General features: G+C 48.2%; 1 protein-coding gene across 1 annotated transcript in view; it reads left to right on the forward strand.

The window, feature by feature from the left end:
* The window catches only part of DNPEP (aspartyl aminopeptidase), a gene marked incomplete in the record, with an annotated part of 52975 nt that overhangs the window by 21634 nt on the left and 13627 nt on the right, over window positions 1–17714 (forward strand). Inside the window, 2 exon segments of the mRNA XM_077447848.1 lie at window positions 12115–12198; window positions 17031–17191. Of these exon segments, the coding sequence (XP_077303974.1) occupies window positions 12115–12198; window positions 17031–17191 (245 nt within the window).

A 17714-nucleotide genomic window follows, 5' to 3' on the forward strand; every position in this document is an offset into this window, starting at 1 on the left:
GGGGGTTCTAAGTAATTTTCTAGCAAAAAAAAAAAACTTGAAACCAACAAATGTCAGAAAAAGGTTTAGAGCCGGTTCACACAGCGGGCGATGCGAGGCGACACGACTCGCCTCGCCTCGCTCTCGCAAGTCGCCCCCGTTCTGTACAATGGAACCGTTCTGAGAGGAGCAACTCGAGTCGCTCCGACTCAGAAAAAAGGTTCCTGTACTACTTTTGGGCGACTTGCATTGACTTCTATACAGAAGTCATTTGCAAGTCGCCGCTGAGGCCGCGGCGAGGCAAGTCGGAGTCGCCTCGCCTCGCCTGCAGTGTGAACCGGCCCTTAGTGTTTAAGTGGTTAAACTTCTAAAGGACAAATCGTTACAATGTTTATACTTAAGTTCCACTGCTAAAGAATGTTGTGATTCTGGGCAGACTGCACATTTTTTTTTTTTTTTTTTTTGTTTGAAGGCTTTTGGCTCCAGCAGAGCAGAGAGAATTTTCTGCATAGAAACAATCGGGAAATACTTTGTCAAGATCGCAAGGGGGGAAAATATTGCGATAATCGTGTAGCTCTAATATGTATTCTGTAAAATCACAGAATAGGATCGATCTTACAATACATAGGGTCAAAGTCCACTCTATAACCTTCACCAGAAAGGTGACTATGGCGAGGAAAATCTGATGCGTTTCAGAAAATTTGTTTTCTTTCTTCAATTATAAATGCAAAGTCTGAAGGCGATCCTATACATCAGATATGATTTTTGAAAATCACTGTTTAAAGCACTATGTTTGAATACCGGTGCAATTACTTACAATGGGTTTGTGATATTTAGATTTGACACACAGCCGTAATAAAATAAAAATAAGAGTACTGAAATTGTCAATTCACCACATTAAGGCCATCAAGGAGTAAGCTGAGCGTGTTGTGAGCTCATGCTAAAATAATAAGACTTGATCAATGTGTACACAGAGCAATAGAGTCTCACCAAATACAACTGTCACACAAAGATGTATAATGCCTTCTGTGCATGTGGTGGGTGCACATCCAGCTGACAGAAATCCTCCCACAACGGGGTCCTATTCTTCCTCCCACCGACACCCGAAATGGGGTCCTATTCTTCCTCCCACCGACACCCGAAATGGGGTCCTATTCTTCCTCCCACCGACACCCGAAATGGGGTCCTATTCTTCCTCCCACCGACACCCGAAATGGGGTCCTATTCTTCCTCCCACCGACACCCGAAATGGGGTCCTATTCTTCCTCCCACCGACACCCGAAATGGGGGTCCTATTCTTCCTCCCACCGACACCCGAAATGGGGGTCCTATTCTTCCTCCCACCGACACCCGAAATGGGGGTCCTATTCTTCCTCTCACCGACACCCGAAATGGGGGTCCTATTCTTCCTCTCACCGACACCCGAAATGGGGGTCCTATTCTTCCTCTCACCGACACCCGAAATGGGGGTCCTATTCTTCCTCCCACCGACACCCGAAATGGGGGTCCTATTCTTCCTCCCACCGACACCCGAAATGGGGTCCTATTCTTCCTCCCACCGACACCCGAAATGGGGTCCTATTCTTCCTCCCACCGACACCCGAAATGGGGTCCTATTCTTCCTCCCACCGACACCCGAAATGGGGTCCTATTCTTCCTCCCACCGACACCCGAAATGGGGTCCTATTCTTCCTCCCACCGACACCCGAAATGGGGTCCTATTCTTCCTCCCACCGACACCCGAAATGGGGTCCTATTCTTCCTCCCACCGACACCCGAAATGGGGTCCTATTCTTCCTCCCACCGACACCCGAAATGGGGTCCTATTCTTCCTCCCACCGACACCCGAAATGGGGTCCTATTCTTCCTCCCACCGACACCCGAAATGGGGTCCTATTCTTCCTCCCACCGACACCCGAAATGGGGTCCTATTCTTCCTCCCACCGACACCCGAAATGGGGTCCTATTCTTCCTCCCACCGACACCCGAAATGGGGTCCTATTCTTCCTCCCACCGACACCCGAAATGGGGTCCTATTCTTCCTCCCACCGACACCCGAAATGGGGTCCTATTCTTCCTCCCACCGACACCCGAAATGGGGTCCTATTCTTCCTCCCACCGACACCCGAAATGGGGTCCTATTCTTCCTCCCACCGACACCCGAAATGGGGTCCTATTCTTCCTCCCACCGACACCCGCAACGTGGCCCTATTCTTCCTTCCTCCCAGCGACACCTGCAACGGTCCCTATTCTTCCTCCCACTGACACCTGCAACGGTCCCTATTCTTCCCCCCACCGACACCCGAAATGGGGCCCTATTCTTCCTCCCACCGACACCCGAAATGGGGTCCTATTCTTCCTCCCACCGACACCCGAAATGGGGTCCTATTCTTCCTCCCACCAACACCCGAAATGGGGTCCTATTCTTCCTCCCACCGACACCCGAAATGGGGTCCTATTCTTCCTCCCACCGACACCCGAAATGGGGTCCTATTCTTCCTCCCACCGACACCCGAAATGGGGTCCTATTCTTCCTCCCACCGACACCCGAAATGGGGTCCTATTCTTCCTCCCACCGACACCCGAAATGGGGTCCTATTCTTCCTCCCACCGACACCCGCAACGTGGCCCTATTCTTCCTTCCTCCCAGCGACACCTGCAACGGTCCCTATTCTTCCTCCCACTGACACCTGCAACGGTCCCTATTCTTCCCCCCACCGACACCCGAAATGGGGTCCTATTCTTCCTCCCACCGACACCCGAAATGGGGTCCTATTCTTCCTCCCACCGACACCCGAAATGGGGTCCTATTCTTCCTCCCACCGACACCCGAAATGGGGTCCTATTCTTCCTCCCACCGACACCCGAAATGGGGTCCTATTCTTCCTCCCACCGACACCCGAAATGGGGTCCTATTCTTCCTCCCACCGACACCCGCAACGTGGCCCTATTCTTCCTTCCTCCCAGCGACACCTGCAACGGTCCCTATTCTTCCCCCCACCGACACCCGAAATGGGGCCCTATTCTTCCTCCCAGCGACACCTGCAACGGGGCCCTAATCTTCCTCCCACCAACACCAAAAGGGTCTCTCTAATGTGAAGGAAAATCCCTTCTTGGACATTTGTCACTGGAACAGCTGTCCCCACTGGAAGATATTCCCTCTATGTTCTGGTAAAATTGTAATTTTGGCTTTCCGATCATTTTTCTGTCTCTGTGACACTGATCACCAGGACGAGGAGAGGATGAGTCTCCCTAGCGAGGAGACAGAGCGACAAACACCTCCCCATGGGTATAACCTTTTTCTACACATTCAAAAAGCTGGAAATAAAATGGGGGTTTAAATCCACTTTAATAAGATGAGGTTACCCTTCTAGTGCCGAGTACTCAAAGCTGCCCTTTGCATTGCAAGACCTTCCTTTAGTAATACCTTTTTTTATTACTGCTGGTATTTTATATAGTGGAAAATGAAATGTTGTCCAATAACTGTTCCACCTTATATAAATTCCACATGACCTAAAACAAACAATATATGTGTATATATAATAAAACAAATAAAAAAAAAAAGTGCAGCTAATATAAAATCCACATATTCTGTGAGTAAAAAAACAATTGCACTGTCTCTTTGAACAATAGTGACATCTTTGTGATAATATAGATGAAATAATAAAAAAAAAAACACAGTATTGGAAAAAAAAATGCATTAAACTTATCTGAAACATTCAAAGACATAGTCCATGTGTTGAGTGAAAATGAAGTGCTAACAATCCCCTATGGAGACTGTGTAGACTTCAGGGCTCCGACACCTTCCCACCACTTCCTTACCGGACTTCCTAAAGCCCGGTTCACACAGATGCAACAATCGCTACGACTTTGGAGCACTTGTCACATCAGAAGTTGGACCTCCATTCTATGCAATGGAACCATTCTAATTGGATTGACTCAAGTCACTCCGACTTAGAAAAAGGTTCCTGCACTACTTTTGGTCCGACTTTGGTATGACCTGGATTGACCTGCAAGTTGTGGTGAAATCGCACAAAACTTTGACATCACAGTGTGAACCCGGGCTTAAGCAGAGATCATATGGCGCCTGTGGATAAAACCGCCCAACAAGGTCGCCAGGTAGCCATAAGAATGGATGTCCTCCACGCGTGAGGAAAAAGTTGGACTGTCTCTTTATCTTCCCAAAGACAAAATCTCCCATTCTTCACAATCCATGTCATCGGTTTTCTGCAGCAGCTATATTTGTGAGCATCTATTTTCAAGGATGAAGCACAATCTATCTCTCTACCCCTCAGCTCACCCCATAAGTCTCCTCACACATCACTGATTTACTAACAGACATATCAGCCTGGAAGTCACACCACTTCCTCAAACTGAATCTATCTAAATCCGAGCTCTTAACATTTCCTCCCCCACGTGCCCCTTCCCCTGCAAATCAGAAGTTAACGATCACTGGTACGGGTAATGTATCTGAGTATTAACCACTTCTCTGTCAAGATCAAGGGCACATCTATCAGTCCGTCCCGATATGCCAGGGTGCTAGGGGTAACCTTAAGCAGGCCATACATGGTCGAATTTCGAACAAATTTTCTTTTCAAAATCAGAAAGTTCGTTTTTTGGGGGTTTTTTTTGTGATCCAATGGCGCCATCATTGATATTCGAAATTCAGCCCACCAAGCCTTCAATTTCACCTCATGTTGCTACAGAAAAGAATTTTCATGGCCCAGAATCTTTTCTTTCTGGGAATTTTTTCTTTTCTTACACGTTTGCATTCCTTTTTCTATTACATTTCTCGCACGATTCTCCCATCATTGATTAGAAAATCGTAAATTTAAAAAAAAAATTTCCAACACATCCGATTACTCAAATTTGATTAGCGCACGGAAATTGGCTGTTGCTGCAGCACCACTAATGGTGCGAAAATTCAAACGAAAATCCTTTAGATACGATTTTCAAAAGAAAATTCTTTCTAAATTCGACCGATGTACGGCCGGCATTAGACTCTGAACTGTCCTTTCAGGTCCACATCCAATCACTGTCCAGATCGCATCATCTCTAGAATACGTCCCTTTTTAACCAATGACACTACAAAGCTTCTAATCCACTCCCTGGTTATCTCTCGCCTCGACTACTGAAACTCCCTCCTCATTGGATTACCTTTACATAGACTATCCCCCCTCCAGTCCATAATGAATGCCGCTCCAAGACTCATCCACCTTACCAACCATTCAGTGTCCTCCACCCCTCCTCTGCCAATCCCTCCATTGGCTTTCACTCACCCAACAAATAAAATTCAAAGTACTATCAATACTTTACAAAGCCATCCATAACTCTGCCCCTAGTTACATCACTAACCTAGTCCCAAAATACCAACCAAGCCGATCTCTTCGATCCTCCCAGGACTTCCTGCTCTCTAGCTTCCTTGTCACCTCCTCCCATGCTCGCCTCCAGGATTTCTCCAGAGCTTCTCCCATCCTTTGGAACTCCCTACCCCAATCTGTCCGACTGTCCCCTAATCTATCTTTAGACAATCTCTGAAAACCCTTCTCTTCAAAGAATCCTATCTTGCTTCTAACTAATACACTGTTTTTACTTTCTCCATCAGCTCATCCCCAGGGCTATTGTCTTTTGTATCAATTGACCCTTCCTTTTTAGATTGTAAGCTCTAATGAGCAGGGCCCTCTGATTCCTCTTGTACCAAATTGTAAAGTAACTGTAATGTATGCATTCATTTTGTTAAGCGCTGTGCAAACTGTTGGCACTATATAAATCCTGTATAATAATAATAATGGGCAAAATTATAACCAAAATATCTGGTGAGCACCTTGCGAATTCATTGAGAATTGCTACTACATCCATCCAACCAGATATTGATGCATTCATTTATCAAAAACCTTGTCAAATATCGCACTCGTTTTATTTTAACCTCCTTTTTTTAATGAAAAACAAATTGTATAAATAAAAATTAATTAAGTTTTAACCACTTAAGGACCCCCTCTTGCAGATATACTGCGGCAGGGCGGCTCTATTGTGCCAAAACTTACCTGTGGCCGCAATCAGCGGGGGCCAGCGGACCTGATGTCCACTGGCCACTATGTAAACAAGGCAGATCGCCGTTCTGACATAGGACACCGAGATCTTCTGTTCCTGCTAAGCAGGAACACGAATCTCTGTGTTCCCCCAGTCAGTCCATCCCCCACACAGCTAGAAAGCACTGCCTAGGGACCCGCTTAACCCTTTGATCGCCCCTGATGTTAACTCCTTCACTGCCGGTTTCATTAGTACAGTAACAGTGCCTATTTTTAGCACTGATCACTGTATTCGTGTCGCTGGTTCCAAAAAAAAGGTCAAAAGTGTCAGGTATCTGCGCGATTGTCAGTTAAAGTGGTGTATTGCAAAAAATGGCCTGGTCATTAAGGGGGTAAAACCTAATTATTTAATCTTGTTTTTTACCCAGGCTGGAACTCCTCTTTAAAGAGGAACTGCAGTCTGCTCACATCATTTGTAATAAAAACATCTTTGGCATTCTGAAGCTTCCCTTCAACCACTTTGCATATTATTTTATATGTACTGTGATTCTGTACTTGCCAAACATGCGGCAGAAATCTCTCTCCACCGAGTCTGGCACAGACACACAGAGGCACACCTCCAGATCTGCAGCCCGGCAGCTCTTATTGGCCCTCCTATGACTCATCCTCCCCTCTCTTCCTGGAAAACTGTCTTGAGAGTGAGAGAGAGAGCTGTGCATGATGTCATAAGCCTAGGCTAATGAGCAGGCAAGAAACAGGAAGTGGGCTGTATAAGGTATTTACCGTATATACTCGAGTATAAGCCGAGATTTTCAGCCTCTTTTTTGAGGCTGAAAGTGCCCCCCTCGGCTTATACTCGAGTCATCGCTGTCTGCCCGCTCGATCAGCGTGTCGAGCAGACAGACAGCGGCCATTCTATAATTCAAAAGCCGCGCCTCCAGCGCCGCCTTCGCCTGTGATAGGCGGAACACTGAATTTCCCAGCAGCCTGTGTTCCGCCTATCACGGACATCGTATCATCCTCGTACTACGGACGAGGATGATACGATGTCCGTGATAGGCGGAACACAGGCTGCTGGGAAATTCAGTGTTCCGCCTATCACAGGCGAAGGCGGAGGCGCGGCTTTTGAATTTTACAATGGCCGCCGAGGCGCCGACGAAGAGGGCACGGGACGGAGGCAAGGCACGGCACGGCACGGGACGGGACGGGACGGGACGGGACGGAGGCAAGGCAAGGCACGACACGGAGGCAAGGCACGGGACGGAGGCTCGGGACAAAGGCTCGGGACACAGGTAGGCTGGACACACACACACACACACACACACACGGAGACACACACAGGGATGGATGGATGGATGGAGACACACACACACAGGGATGGATGGATGGATGGATGGAGACACACACACACAGGGATGGATGGATGGATGGAGACACACACACACACAGGGATGGACGGATGGATGGATGGAGACACACACACACAGGGATGGACGGACACACAGGGATGGACGGACACACAGGGATGGACGGACACACAGGGATGGACGGACACACACACAGGGATGGACAGGCATGTCTCACCCTCGGCTTATACACGAGTCAATAAGTTTGCCAGTTTTTTTGGGGGTAAATTGGGGGCCTCGGCTTATATTCGGGTCGGCCTATACTCGAGTATATACGGTACTGGCAGAAAAAAAAATGTTTTACTATCCAACGTTAAAGCAAGAGGAGAAGATTTAATAGATGGAAAGTTGAAAAAAATGACTGAAGGTCCGCTTTAAATAAGTAGCTCAGGGACAGGACTCAGGAGGCCAAGATTAGAATGGGCGGCGCACACATGAAGCTGACTCTCACAGCACAGCCGCAGCACAGATGATGATGACACCCCTAACCACCCCCCCGACACATCCCGCCCGAGTCGCAGTCTCTCTCTACACACCTCTACACGAGACGCTCAGGTATCACCTCCGCCAGACCCACCATACCCCCCAACCACTGCTGGCATCACCCGAACACACTGTAGCTGGCACTCGGATGGTCTCAGCCTGCTCCGGACTGGAACTGTGCTTGTGCAGTGTGGAAACAATATTTTTTACTGGCAACCTTTTCCTGTTGCTGATATTTACTGGCAGCAGAACAGTGTCCATTTTTTTGCTGGCTGCCGCTAAAAACACTGATGGGTGGAAACACTGCCACCCAGTGGTGCCAGCACTGATGGGAGGACCTAGAAAGAAATAAGATGTAAACCTCACTCCTGGTTCACTTTTGTGCTATGTGGGAAACGCACATGATTGGCTGCATTTCCCCGCATCGCATCTATGGTTGCCACCTCATCCCTTTAAACCCGAACACATATTAATTACACAGGTTCTGTGGCTGAGTAAGGTAATTAAACTCTGACCTTATCTGCATTTAATTAGCCTCAGAACCTGTGTAATTCATATGTGTTCGGGTTTAAAGGGATGAGGTGGCGACTCTAATCGCATCACGCTCTAGGCCAGTGGTTCTCAACTCCTGTCCTCAGGACCCACTAACAGGCCAGGTTTTATGTATTACCTTGGGGGAGATGCAGACTAGAATACTGCAATCACTGAGCAGCGAATGATATCACCTGTCATGTATTTGTTATCTTGCAAGCCTGGCCTGTTAATGGGCCCTGAGGACAGGGGTTGATGACCAATGCTCTCTAAGCAATCACACAGCGTCCATGCGATCTGCTGCAGGTGTCAATGTTATCTTAGCAACACCTGGAAACTGATCGCAAGACACAGTGCGATTGCCAGAATCGTAACGCATGGGTGTACACAACCATGAGATGGGGGGGGGGGGGGGGGGGGGACATGCCTGCGCCATTTTGATGCGATGTGATTTCAGCCATACAAAATATATGGCTGAAATTGCACCACACAGACATCACGTGTGATGTGAACAGGAATGTGTTGATGCCTGTGCGGATCACATGCGGGGTCTGCATCGCACCAGTGTGATCTCAGGCTCAAGAGGCATCATGCTAGGGAGCATTTTCCCCTAATGTACACCAGCATTAGGGGGAAATGCAGTTGTCGGTCTTGCTTTTCTATGTGAGATAAGGTGATTTTTCCAATGGTTTCTACACAAGTGAGAGGACTCTGAGGCATTGGGGTTGATTTAACCACTTCAATACCGGGCACTTATACCCCCTTCCTGCCAACACCAATTTTCAGCTTTCAGCGCTGTCGCACTTTGAATGACAATTGCGCGGTCATACAACACTGTACCCAAACTAAATTTTTATAATTTTCTTCCACAAATAGAGCTTTATTTCGGTGTTATTTGAAGACCTGTGGGGTTTTTATTTTCTGCTAAATAAATAAAAAAAATTAAAAAAAGACTGAATTTTTTTGAAAAAAAAATTTTTTTTGTTTGTTACAAATCTTTGTAAATAAGTGTTTTCTCCTTCACTGATGGGGCTGCACTGACGAGCACTGATAAGGCGGCACTAATCTGCAGCATTGATAGGTGGCATGGTTGGGCACTAGATGGCACTGATGTACACTAATGGACTAATGGGCATCACTGGCAGGCATCCATTATGGGCACTGATTGGCAGGCATTATGGGCACTGATTGTTATCCCTAGTGACCATAGCTGTCATACCTGGTGGTGACTAGTGGTGGCGTCCCTGGTGGTCCAATGTGGGCATCCTCAGCGGGGGCTGCACTGATAATCAATCAGCACAGACCCCCCCCGGTCAGAGGAGCAGCCGATCGGCTCTCCTCTACTCACATCTGACAGATGCGAGTGAGGAAAAGCCAATCACCGGCTCTTCCTGTTTACATCGTAATCAGCTGTGATTGGACACGGCTGATCACATGATAAAAAGTCTCTGTCAGAGACTCTTTACCTAGATCGGTGTTTCAGTCTGTCAGACTGATACACTGCAACAACGATCACTGTGATGCGCGCCCCCGGGGGGCACACAGCGATCAGGATATCGCAACCACTTTAAAGCCGTCATTTTGCTATATGGCGGGCAGCAAGTGGTTAATAAAGGCAAATAAACTGTGCACTTTGCCCCAGAGCTTAGTAAATTAGGTGAAACTTCACTCTGGAAAGAATACCCAATCACATGCAGGGAAAATATAAAAAAAAATGCATCTTTGCTTGCACATGATTGGATGATGGAAGTCAGCAGAGCTTTTGCTCATTTACTAAGTTCTGGAGCAACTGTTCTTGCAGCGTGTAACCACACTTTGCAAAGTGCACGGTCTATTTGCCTTTAGTAAATCAAACCCCTTGACTCCAAAAATAAAAAGCAAAAAAATAAATAGCATCCCTTTTTTTTTTTTTTTTCTATTATCAGCTTATCCCCCACCCTCACCTCCAACACTCTGCGACTTTATTCTAAAATCGCTCATCTGACCTCCATAAAGAATGGTGACTAGTTATTGGCGTTCATCCATGACTGATCTGGTAAATGAATCAGATTTGTTATTCATGGAGTTGGAGCTGAGCTTATATTTTCACCACGGTGAGGATTAATTGCAGCATCAACATCATTAGAAGACCGAAGAAGAGTTTTCTAGGTAGCGGTTTAAATGCAAAACAAATGTCGCCGTACTACAAGCCTTGCCTGGCAGCAAAATACATGCATTTTGGCTGGAGGCTGCACAAGGCTGAAAAAAAAAAAGCTACATTCATCCTTTCACAACTTCGACAGAATCAGAGGAAAGCAAATAATATGCCTAGGGTCATTCTAGCACAATCATCACCCCCATCCCCCAACCCCCTGGATCCATTCCTGGAATGAAATGTTGCTACAGCAGGGTTAAGCAATTATACATTTGGATGTTATAAGTTGTAAAAAAACAAAACAAAATAAAAATCATGCATTCCTTTATTTTAGTATAGTATTGATGAAATGAATCCTAATACATAAGTTGTTCCTGTTTTATCTGCAACCATCCTTCTCCATATCCCTTCAAAGTCCAGAATTTATAAAGCTTGTCTGAGCTGTCAGAAATCGGGGGGCGGAGAGCTGAAGATACATTGTGCAGAGCTCAGCGAGGAGAGGTCTGATAGCTGATTGGAGGGAAGGGGGACACCCCCCCCCCCCTTTTCACACAGGAACAGACCTGAGACTATGTGGTTGATTTAGCCTTTGCAGGCGCTACAGCTCTAAAAATAGTGCCTGCAAAGCGCCCTGAAAGAGCCGCTCCTGTGTCTCCAGTGCGAAAGCCCCTGAGGGCCTTCACACTGGAGCGGTGCGCTGGCAGGACGATAAAAAAAAGTCCTGCAAGCCGCATCTTTGGAGCGGTGCGTATACTGCTCCTTCACCACTTCTGCCCATTGAAATCAATGGGGCAGCGTGGCTATACCGCTGGCAAAGCACCGCTGCAGCAGCGCTTTGCGGTGGTTATAACCCTTTCTCGGCCACTAGCAGGGGGATAAAACCGGGCCCCTCTAGCGGCCGAATAAGGGTGCAAAAACGACGGTAAAGCAGCGCTAAAAATTGCGCAGTTTTACCGCCGATGCCACTCCCGCCCCAGTGAGAAAGGGGCCTTCCTAAAGGCAAATAGACTGTGCACTCTGCAGTTGCTCCGGAGCTTAGTAAACGAGGTAAAGCTTCACTTTGCAAAGAATACCCAATCACATGCAGGGAACATTAAACTGCATTTTTGCTTGCACATGGATTGGATGATGGAAGTCAGCAGAGCTTCCCCTCATTTACTAAGCTTTGGAGCAACTGCACTTGCAGAGTGCACAGTCTATTTTCCTTTTAGTAAATCAACACCTGTGTTCAGGCGCTCCCTCCCCTGTCACCTTTTTCTTTTGGTGTCAGGAAAACTTGTCATAAGTGATTCATGCAGATAGCGGAGGAATAAGGCAGTGGAAGTCACTTGGTGCTCTGGAGTGAGACAAGTACACACTATAGAGGGATATGCTTTGTTCATATTTCATGTCTGAGGTTTACGACCACTTTACCTCTACAACATCTACCCAAAAAAATATATATTTTTTACTGAAAATCAAAATTTTATTAAACTGTTACTTTACATTGTCTGATGCTTTTGTGTGTCCTCTCCTTGTGTCTACTAAGCTCGTTCTCCTCTTTACCCCGCAGGCTCTCCTGGGCTCCTGTGACTCCTCCACCTCTCTGGCCAACGACCCCAATGTCAGGATGATCACCCTGTATGACAACGAGGAGGTGAGGCATGCTGGGAGTGATGGTAAAATCATCCCATCAGGACAAACTGGGGGGAGATTTACTAAAACCGGGGTACTCGGAATCTGGCACAGCTGTGCATGGTAGCCAATCAGCTTCCACCTTCCGCTTGTTCAATTTAAGCTTTGACAATAAAACCTGGAAGCTGATTGGTTACCGTGCACAGCTGCATCAGAATTTGCCCCCATTGTGTCCTTGTGTATATATGAATGTGGGGACATTACAAGGAGATGGTAGGGGGAACGATCCTACAGACAGCTGCAATGGACAGGAGAATATGTGACCTTTACTTGGAAGAAAAGGCGTGCATGACGCAGCTCTCCCAAAATGTACAAGAATATGCAAGCATGTCTAGTCTGTTGGCACTTGTAACCTTGAACTCGGAGTTATTTCCTACCAACTGCTACTCCTATTACTACTTACTCCACTCCATGATTTTATCCACTACAGTCTGTTTACCCAAAATGTGTCCTTATATCAATGTCGAGGATCCATAAGGTCCATCACAGCCCTACAGCACTAGACCTGGACAATGGCGAGAGCTTTGTTAAAACTGATGATACCAATCGGTAAATCTGTCCAAAACTTATATTATCACCAACACGCCAGGTGTAAAGAATAAAAACTTTTTTATAGAACATTTTATTCAATATTTTGGGTTTTGCATTGCATTTTGGAATATTAGGAGAATAGAATGTGGACTTCGCTCAGTGCTTTCCTTTTTTTAACCACTTCAGCCCCCGGAAGATTTTACCCCTTTGAGGGTCATTTTTTGCGATTCGGCACTGCGTCGCTTTAACTGACAATTGCGCGGTCGTGCGGCGCTGTACCCAAACAAAATTGATGTCCTTTTTTTTTTTTTTTTTTCTACAAATGGAGCTTTTTATTTACTTTTTTGGTGGTATTTGATTACTTCTGCGTTTTTTTTTATTTAAAAAAAAGAAGGCAATATTTTTTTTAATTTTTGCTTTAATAAATATCCTCAAAAAATATATAAAAAAAAAAACAAATTTCTTCCTCAGTTTAGGCCGATGTGTATTCTTCTACATATTTTTGGTAAACAAAAAGTGTAATAAGGCTTAATGTACAAAGGACGTTTTTACAACCTCTCCTGAATGATTTAATTTGACAGATAGTAACCCACATTTAAAACTATTTACCGTATTTTTCGGCGTATAACACGCGCCGGCGTATAACACGCACCCCAAGTTTAGGAGGGAAGTTTAAGGAAAAAACCTTACATTTTAAATGCCCATCAATGTAGCCTTCCACTGTCCCCCTGCAGCCCTACACTGTCCCCCTGCAGCCCTACACTGTCCCCCTGCAGCCCTACACTGTCCCCCTGCAGCCCTACACTGTCCCCCTGGAGCCCTACACTGTCCCCCTGCAGCCTTCCACAAAATTGCAGTATGGTTAGTTTTAAATTTACCGCCGCCGTCATCTTCGGCTCCTTCCGCCGCCATCTTCGGCTCCTCCCGCCGCCGCCGTCGAGATCTTCGGCTCCTCCCGCCGCCGACATAGACTGAGCTGAGGGTACTCGGCTACTCGGCTCTGCTCGCAGTAACGCCCCCGTCCCGCCCCTTGTCCTGGCTCCTGTGATGGACACAACACCGGGCCAATGGCGGGACGTAAAGGCTAGGAGGCGGGACTGGGCGTGACTGAGAGCGGAGCCGAGTACACAGTACGCTCGGCTCGGCTCAGCTCAGTAAATGTCGGCGGCGCTCCACAGAGCGCAGATCGGCGGGGGGATCGGCGTATAACACGCACCCACAATTTTCCCCCGATTTTAAGGGGAAAAAAGTGCGTGTTTTACGCCGATAAATACGGTAATTTTTTAAAAAAATTTTCAAAATTGCCAAAAATGAAAAACACCTGTAACCGAAACGTGGCTAAACTCAGCGTCTGAACTATTTTTTTGCTTTCCAAAAAAGGCTTCAACTGCCTAAAAACGACATTAAACGAACCTGTGTACATGTACACATAAGATAAGATTGGATGAGTTCAGGGGGCGGCTGGAAAAAGCATCCAACTGCCTCTGAACGTCCGTTTACCAGCAGCAGTGTACATGGGGCATAAGTGCCGGTTCACACTAGTGCGATGTGAGAACCCTGCGAATCAACTGCGGGTTCCTGCATCGCACTCGACACGCACGGCAGTTCACACTGCCATATGCAAACTGCTGGGGAGTGTCATTATATGTTAACGACACCCCCATTTCAGCTCGCATATCGCACTGCGAACTGACAGTTCGGACATGAATAGGATCGCATATGTGTGAACACACATGCGATCCGATTCTGGTCCGAACAGAAAAAAGGGTCCTGTGCGTGTTTGGCTGCTCTGGGAGCTGTGAGAACCGAGCGATCGGTGATGTTTGATCGCTCGGTTCTCAGTGATAGAGCCGTCGGGGGACAGAGTTAGCATCCACCTAGGTAAGTATGAGTCAACCAAAAAAAAAAAAAAACATACATCTTGCCATCAGGCTTGCCTTTTTATTTAAATTTCCTATTACCTGTATAATGTCTTTATGGTGTTGATTTACTAAAACTGGTGAGTGCAAAATCTGGTGCAGTTCTGCATAGAAACCAATCGGCTTCCAGGTTTTTTTTCCTGGTCCAGGCTCAGGAAAGAACTCGACCATATGGTCGGGATTCGCCCACATGCAACACGACCCAAGGACCGAAAAATAACTGTTCATATGCCAGAAGTGTAGTGTGCGCACACCCTTACACTTTTTTGACAACACAATCCCTGGAATCCATAAAGAATGGTGCAGACAGATTTTGGGAATGTGTATCTCATGCGCCAAATTCCTCTACCTGTCCTGAAGACACTTTTGCAAAATCAGTTTCTCACAGACTGTGCACTCTGCAAAGTGCAGTTGCTACAGAACTTAGTAAATGAGGGGAAGCTCTGCTGACTTCCATCATCCAATCATGCTGTGGTTTTTTGTTTTTGTTTTTCCTTGCACATGATTGGATATTCTTTGCAAAGTGAAGCTTTATCTCATTTACTAAGCTCTGGAGCAACTGCACTTGCAGAGTGCACAGTCTATTTGCCTTTAGTAAATCAATCCCTTAGATTTAATTAGCTCCACTTTCGTAAAATACAAACTGTTTGTATTATATTTTGAATTTGCCGCATTCAATGCGCTGCAATGTAAAATTGGTGCATTTTAGAACTACCTGAATTTGGTGCACACTTCGCTGTCAGAAGCAAAAGTGTTGCAGATGCTTCATGAATTTGGCACAATACATTAACAAGAGGGATTAATGCCGGAAAATGTTTGTGTAGCAGCTTTATTGAATTTCCACCAGTGTATTTTTAGTGCTAGATTCCAAAGCAAGTGGTGTCAGCCCTGCCGGCTTCATTTCTGATGGGATTACAAACAGACGTCTCATTCCCCCATCCTTATACCCTTCCTCTGTGCCCCCCCCCCCACGGGCCTTCCTCTATCGCGCACCCCCCACAATCCTTCCTCTGTCGCGCACCCCCCCATGACCCTTCCTCTGTCGCCGCCCCCTCCGGGCCTTCCTCTGTCGCCGCCCCCTCCGGGCCTTCCTCTGTCGCCGCCCCCTCCGGGCCTTCCTCTGTCGCCGCCCCCTCCGGGCCTTCCTCTGTCGCCGCCCCCTCCGGGCCTTCCTCTGTCGCCGCCCCCTCCGGGCCTTCCTCTGTCGCCGCCCCCTCCGGGCCTTCCTCTGTCGCCGCCCCCTCCGGGCCTTCCTCTGTCGCCGCCCCCTCCGGGCCTTCCTCTGTCGCCGCCCCCTCCGGGCCTTCCTCTGTCGCCGCCCCCTCCGGGCCTTCCTCTGTCGCCGCCCCCTCCGGGCCTTCCTCTGTCGCCGCCCCCTCCGGGCCTTCCTCTGTCGCCGCCCCCCCACGACCCTTCCTCTGTCGCCGCCCCCCCACGACCCTTCCTCTGTCGCCGCCCCCCACGACCCTTCCTCTGTCGCGCCGCCCCCCCACGACCCTTCCTCTGTCGCGCCGCCCCCCCCCCCACGACCCTTCCTCTGTCGCGCCGCCCCCCCCCCCCCCACGACCCTTCCTCTCTCGCGCCGCCCCCCCCCCCACGACCCTTCCTCTGTCGCGCCGCCCCCCCCCCACGACCCTTCCTCTGTCGCGCCGTCCCCCCCCACGACCCTTCCTCTCTCGCGCCGCCCCCCCCCACGACCCTTCCTCTGTCGCCGCCCCCTCCGGGCCTTCCTCTGTCGCCGCCCCCTCCGGGCCTTCCTCTGGCGCCCCCCCCCCACGACCCTTCCTCTGTCGCGCCGCCCCCCCCCCCCCACGACCCTTCCTCTGTCGCGCCGCCCCCCCCCCCACGACCCTTCCTCTGTCGCGCCGCCCCCCCACGACCCTTCCTCTGTCGCGCCGCGCCCCCCCGGGCCTTCCTATGTCGCCCATCCCCAGCCAATTGGCTCCCAGTGCTGTTTCTCCCTCTTCCGGTGTGAGCTCTACTCTAAGTTACATTCAGGTACCTGGACTGCTTGCATTTAAAAAAAAATAAAAAATTTATGATGTAGTAATTTTATGCCGAGCTTTATTCATTTGTGTCTTTCATACCTGCCTGGACTTCAGTTTTAACCCTTAACCCGTCTGTGTTAAGAAAAAAACAAAACACAAAGGTTGCCATTGCTGACAATGGTCTCAAGGTGTTAGTTGGCTGGCTGTTATTGATCCATTGGCCTAAGTGACTGATCAGAAAAGGCATGCCGAGACTAGGAATGTTGCAGTGAATTTTTGGTGGGGGTGGGGGGTGCTGACAACTGTCAACGATTCATATATAGTATTTATTTTAATGGTTTTTCTTTTCCAATCAGGTGGGATCGGGGAGCGCGCATGGGGCAGAGTCACTTCTCACTGAGCTGATCCTGCGTCGCATTTCCTGCACCCCTCAAAATCTGACCGCCTTTGAGGAATCTGTGCCCAAATCCTTTATGATCAGCGCTGATATGGCACACGCCGTGCATCCTAACTACATGTAAGTAAATGGCATGGAAACCTTAAGGAAAGGACAGTCATTGCTGCAATTTCTGACCAGCAGGAGGAAGCACAAAGGATTTTATTACTCTATCCATGGCCATGACTCTACTACATAGCATTTTTTAATGCAAAGCACCAGCTTTCTAACCCTGACCCCCCCCCCACACACATATTATTTAAAAAATACATAATTCCTACCCTTTTTTTCCTTGCTGTTGCCAGGCTGCTTCAGTGACCCTTCCAGGTCCTACTGCTTCAGTGGCGGTGGTGGGCCCCCCCCCCGCCATGCATGCGCTCGGCCCCTAAGCTACATGCGGGATGCCGGACGCATGCATTTCACTGGGATTTTTTTTTTTTTTACGGACATGATTAGGGCCTGAGGCTCTAATAGGCTTCAAAAAAGGGCGGGCTTGGGGGTGCATCCTGAGCCCATCCAGTCGTGTGACAATAGCAAATGAATATTCGCTATTGTTCTGATTCTCCTCCGAGCCAATCAGGAAGCGGGTCCTGAGACCCGTTTG

The sequence above is a fragment of the Lithobates pipiens genome, unplaced genomic scaffold, assembly GCF_037356315.1.
Source record: "Lithobates pipiens isolate NorthernLeopardFrog02 unplaced genomic scaffold, aLitPip1_a1.2 Scaffold_22, whole genome shotgun sequence".
Classification (NCBI taxonomy): Eukaryota; Metazoa; Chordata; class Amphibia; order Anura; family Ranidae; genus Lithobates; species Lithobates pipiens.